The following is a 5,932-nucleotide window of genomic DNA, read 5'->3' as shown; positions in this document are numbered from 1 at the left end:
CCCACCTATCTTTAATTACCACACAGCACACCGTCTTCCCTACTTCCCAATCATTGCCCCTAACCTCATTTACAAAATCATACCAACCTTACAAATTTTAAAAACGGTTTTACGGCTTTCAAAACACCTTTTGTCCTGTCTTTCAGAGCCCCACCCTACAGGTTAGTGGGGCATATGTTTTGCACCCACAGCACACCTGACATATGATTTACGTAGTCATGTAATAGCATGGGCTCCTGTTGTCAAAACAACCTAATTTGGGTGGGGGTTATCGTTCGAAAGTGCTATTAAAAAATGTTCCGAGGGATGCTCATTGAACTTGGGAGTATACGCGGAAACCTAGGGTACAGGGGGAGGGGCTTAAGCGGAAAAGATCCACCACTTTCTTTAGTTTTGTTAGACAATAACTTTTGATATATCAAGAATTTTATTAAAACAAAGATTTTTAATTTGCTCTTTTCGTGATATTTCGGATTTAGGTAAGGTTAGACAGGAGTTTATTTGTCAAAACATTTTTTTTTTCATTTGTCCCCATTCACACCCGCTCTTACAAGCAACCTCTATGATTTCATATTATTTGTTCAGGGATCATGAATGATTTCTTAGCAGTCACGCAGAGATCACATGTCATATTTGATTTCGGATCTTTTCCGTTTATGCCCCCCGCCCAGTACGTTATGCGCCCCCCAGTTACAGATCACGTGCCATTACATAGTAAAACCATTATGTAAAAATATGGCACGTGCGTCTGGGAGGTGCAAATGATATGCGCCCACTAAGCTGGGGGGGGGGGGGGACAAACGGAAAAGATCCTTGATTTCTTAGTCATATGAGAATCATATATAGTCTGTACCATGAAATTGAAATAAGCGAACGTTCCAAAAATGCGAAAAACGTGCAATTGAGCATCAATGTGCTCATTTGAATGCCAACGTTTTCTCTATTAAGTTTTTCATCAATTTTTCTACATGTTTTAAATTTGAACTTTGACCTTTGAACTCTAACCTGTGGCTTTTTGAAACGTTCGCTTATTTCAACTTTATGGGTCACGCTATAGTTGAATTCATATACAACTTATAACAACTGATGCCAATATTCGTGCTACATTACGCCTTCTCAAAGAGGTTTCTCATAAGACTCATATATGTTTTCTTTGATTTCATACAAGAATCGTTTATGATTTCTTCGAAGTCATACAAGGATCGAATTAGGAAATAGTGTATGAAATCATACATGATCATTGTATGACCATTAAAAAATCGCCATCTTGTTGTAATGTCATTTTTTGTTTGACAGTTTTGATGCACCAAACGTTTGTTTACAGGTGATATTAGACGATAATTCGACTCTTTGATGCCAATATTCGACCGGATATGTTTACATATGTGTTTTCGGTGTGGTGGTTAAACGGGACGATGATCACAATGTTTCAAGGTTGCTTTATTCAAAGTTGTTTCAAGGGCATTAAGTAGTCAAAAGAGCAATATGGTTCATTTTTATAATCAAAAGTTTTCTCATCACTCTGCAGCAATAGACTTATCGCCTGTTTTGTAATATAGATTTAAAGATAATCACACCGACTAAATTTGAAAGAAAGCAGCGGCGGTAATAAGATGCCGCAAATTATCTAGACAAATGGTCGATCAGATGAATGCTTATGAAGTTTTACGAAGATAACCAGAGCTGTCCCGCAGTACACACCACGTATTTACATCGCACGTTCTATGAGTATTTACTGTTCATTTGTTTGAGCCATCTCATATCATTAACAAAACTGCTTACGTGTAATGTGAAAAGAAGACAGTCAGTTAGTTGGATACCTGTTAAGACATACTCAAGAGCAGTAGAACTTGTGAACATAAATTAAACCTCTACTGCCTCTACCCCAAATTCAGCTAGCTGTAGACAGTATGTATCTTTTTTATAACTTTTTTAATGTGGCAAACTTTAGCCCCCCCCCCCTCTCCCCAAACATTAGCCCCCCCACCCCTCTCCCCAAACATTAGCCAAAATACAAAATTACGCCTGTTTGCCTTATAGACTCTTGAAAACTCTTGTCTAATATTTTATTTTTGATGCTATAATATAGCCAATTCTAGCCCCCACCCCTGCTTTGGCCGAAAGTACAAAGGTACTCCTCATTGAGTAAGGGACTCGTCAAAACGTGTAGTCTATATTATAGTACAATTTTAGTTTTTAGCTTAGCCAAAAGTGCACCTTTTAGACAGATTGCGTACAACTGCGCCGACGTAAAACTATGCTGACGTTTAAGAGAGCCGAAACTGTCTCTGATTTTAAAACTGGCAAAAACTGCCTACCGCAATAAATTCTAAATAAAATGCTAGCAGAAATGATTTTTAAAGCAACCAGTGTATGGTGGTCACTTGTGTGGTTAATCAGTAAAAAATTGAGTAACTTTTCAGCACTCTTATAATCGGCACAGTTGTGCGTCGGCATCATTTTACGTCACCCTTTATACAAATTACTCCTCAAAAGTTGTAGACCATATATTATAATATTTTTAGTTTTCTGCAGACTTCAGTCATCAATCTTCGCTCCAGTCGTACATATATCAGTTGAAAGTTATTAATCTTTTCTAGCATAACTCGAGATAAGATCTTTGCGCTGATACAAAACTAGTAAGTGTTGAGCTTGAAAGCAGCAAAAATAAAGAAGCAATTATTTTAGACAAGTGAGAGTGGGACTTTCCTGGCACAATATCACGATATTCAATGTCTACGAGTCTCTCCGATGAGATATTGGCTTTCTTTAAAGTAAGTGTTTAACGTATCTTTTCTGCTACACTCCCCTCACTGCAGTCCCATATACCTGTCAAGGTGCTAGGAAAATTGGCCGACAGGGCGTTTAGCCGACAAGGAAAAAATGAAGTTTAGCCGACAATTTAGGTAAAATGAGCAATAAATAAAACTTATTCTAAAGCTGTGATTGGCCAATTTAAAGCAGTCATAAGCGGACAAATATACCGCAGTTTGTACATCAACTAGTGTAACGAAGGTCTATCGGTGGTCGGGCCGTATTTTACCACATCTGGCCATGCCTCACGGGCCATGGCCATGCCTCAGCGGCCCGTGTGACTTGATATGAATCTATCACAACCGAACTACTGATTAATGGAACAATTATGGACTGTTATTACCAGTTATGATTAAACTGTCGCTTAAATTTCTCATTTTTTCCTTGTCGGCTAATCGCCCTGTCGGCCAATTTTCCTAGCACCACCTGTCAATTTTTGCACTTAAAAAATAAGTGTCTACAAACTATCAGGACAGTTTTAGATTGAAAGCACCCTATTCACTCAAAAAATTATTGTAAGGAAATAAGTTTGAAAGACGAATTTGTAAATACGTTCATTTGTATTCATGTTATAGTAAGTCCCATAAAGTTGCAACGCAAGCGAACGTTCGAAAAGCTCGGGGCATGCAAATGGAGTGTTTTGCTAGATTTTAAATGTTTTAAATTAGAACTTTGACCTTTGAAACGTTTGATAGCGTTGCAATTTTATGGGACACGCTATACAATGATTTGTAAAGTTAAAAAACGGTTCGCAAATATTTGTAAATACAAAATTGTTTTGGAAATCAAAGTTGCATTATTTGTAAATTGAAAAAAGAACTGCAATGAAAACTGTATTTTCTTTAAAAAAGTGAAAATACTAAGTTTTCTCCTGGTTTCAATCATATAGAAAGCAACATCAGAGGTAAATCCTAAATTATTGACTAGGTAAGTTTTAATTAAAAATTTTTCTATGATGAAAACATTGATGGGAAACTTCCGCATTAAATGAACGAACTGTTGCTCTAAAGTTTCCTTAGCTATTTAGCAATTATGATTATACTTAAGATTTTGGGAATGCTATTTGTTCAATACAAATTTGTCATAAATTACTGTAGTTCTTTTGAATACGCAGGTTTCCAAATATTTGAATTTTTTTGCTAAAAATAACGTCCCTGACTCATCGTGTGCATTAAGTTCAATGAAGGATCCGCTTACATTTCAAATGCAGGGAGTTTTTTTGAGGTTTTATTAAAATGGGAAACTATAATTCCTGGTCTAAAATCCCATATGCAAAATTTTGAATATCAAAAAAAGATCCAGAGAACTATTATTTTCTCTGAAAACAAGCTTTCACAACTTTTTCGAGTGAGGTTTTCGGATTGCTGCTTATTCTATTCAAGAGATCCGCAGAATAAGGCATTTGACTAACGATAAGTGCGTTTAGAGTTAGAAGTCAAAGTTGACTGAATTTCAGCTCGGAGAGTATTCGGAAATCATTCGAAAACTCAGATTGGTTTCCCAAAATAAAAAGGAGCGCCCTTAATTTACATTCTAAGCAAAACGTTAACTTTACACAGAAATCAGTTTCAAACTTACGTAATTAGTTTTTTGTTTTACGAATTTATGCGTAAACTGTTCAACTTCAACGTTACCTTTAAACATATATAAATGGGGTTGCAAAACTGCGCGGAGGGCGCTAGCAAAAAATCTTTCCGATTTCCTACCATAGACGTAAGAATTGTCTTCCTTCTGCAGGAGATAAGTTTTCTTGCTAGCATGGGTACAAATATTTTGCCGAAAAAGCACTTGCCGAAAAAGCAGTTTACAGTTTTTGCCGAAAAAGCAGTTCGTGTTACCCTAATCAGATATCGGACCAGCAATTTTAATTTGTATTGCATTTATAAAGGTGTAAAAAAGTCATTCTATTTTAGGGTGAAGGCAGTTCCCATATCAAAAAACTTGGTTTACTGATATATGAATGACTTGGTTCATTTATAGATCAAAGTTACATCTTTTTTGATTTGATTGCTTCGTATTGCTGTCTCATTAGGCAAACAGAAATTATAGATTACGTTATAGAAAAATTGTGCAGATGATCTGCTTACATAAAACAATGCTTTCCTGACACAGCGAATTTTGGATGATGAAAACAGAAAAATTAACCTTGTAAGATCAGCTTTTCAAAAAAAGCTTTTTCTGCTATATTCTTCAGGTAACATCTCATTTTTGATTTCCAGGCGTATGATAAAGACAACAGTGGCTTTATCACTCCAGATGAAATCGCGCAAGTGTTGAAGGAATATGGGTATACTGCTCCTGATCAAGATGTAAAAGAACTGATGGACCAATTGGACAAAGATAAAAATGGGCGCGTCAATTACGAGGAATTCTACAACTCTATTGCAGCCAGATACTGAACGTAACTGAGCAAGAACGGGAACTCTTTCAACGAGATCTTAAATCATTCTCTACAATATTCGAAGGAACTAAAGTTTTAAGCCCCCCCCCCCCCCCCCACTTGGACTATGGCTATTCACAGTTCTTGTTTCTTCTTAATTTACTTTTGACTTACTTTCTTCTAACATACTCTTTCTCAACTTTAAACCCCATCTAATGTAAATGGTCCATGTCTGTAAATCAGAGAATTCAAACAAAAAATTCTTCCTTTTTTTTAAAGTCCCCTCCCACAATAGTCCAATGCAATGGGTTGTCTTTCAAGATCTTTCAAGACGACGATACAAGATTATCTGGCAGGATTTTCTTGCAAAATTTTGCAAAATCTTGCAAGTAAAGATGGCCGTTCATTTTGCAAAAATGCATTTTATATGAACAAGATTGAGCTTGATAAGCATATAACAAGAAACGTGTTTGTGAACACTTGTAACCACCTTTATATATGTTGCGCTTTAACAACAAGCATTGTTACCTGAAATTTTTAAAAATTTTTGTGCTTTTGAAGATATAAAAGAGCTGAAATAAAAAGCATATGTTCTATCAAAAAGAGTATAATTTTACAGAAATGAGAGGAAGAAGAGATGCTTAAAAGACAAAAATAATACAGTAAAATTTTTTAGAAGAAACACAATTGAAACGTATAATTGCGTAACTCCCTTAGAATCGAAGGGAGATTTTATGG

The 5,932-nt window shown here is 36.0% G+C and overlaps 1 protein-coding gene across 1 annotated transcript; it reads left to right on the top strand.

Annotated features, from left to right (window-relative positions):
* Positions 1 to 1,509: 1,509 nt before the first annotated feature.
* Positions 1,510 to 5,457, top strand: LOC142350328 (uncharacterized). The gene is made up of 3 exons (XM_075402158.1): positions 1,510 to 1,908; positions 2,689 to 2,774; positions 5,034 to 5,457. The coding sequence occupies exons 2-3, from the start codon at positions 2,733 to 2,735 to the stop codon at positions 5,211 to 5,213; spliced, it is 222 nt and encodes a 73-aa protein (XP_075258273.1). The 5' UTR covers positions 1,510 to 1,908; positions 2,689 to 2,732; the 3' UTR covers positions 5,214 to 5,457.
* The last annotated feature ends 475 nt before the right edge of the window (positions 5,458 to 5,932 follow it).

This window comes from Convolutriloba macropyga, chromosome 12 (genome assembly GCF_964194025.1).
Source record: "Convolutriloba macropyga chromosome 12, txConMacr16.3, whole genome shotgun sequence".
Taxonomy (NCBI): domain Eukaryota; kingdom Metazoa; phylum Xenacoelomorpha; order Acoela; family Convolutidae; genus Convolutriloba; species Convolutriloba macropyga.
This window is presented reverse-complemented; position numbering and strand designations above follow the sequence as displayed.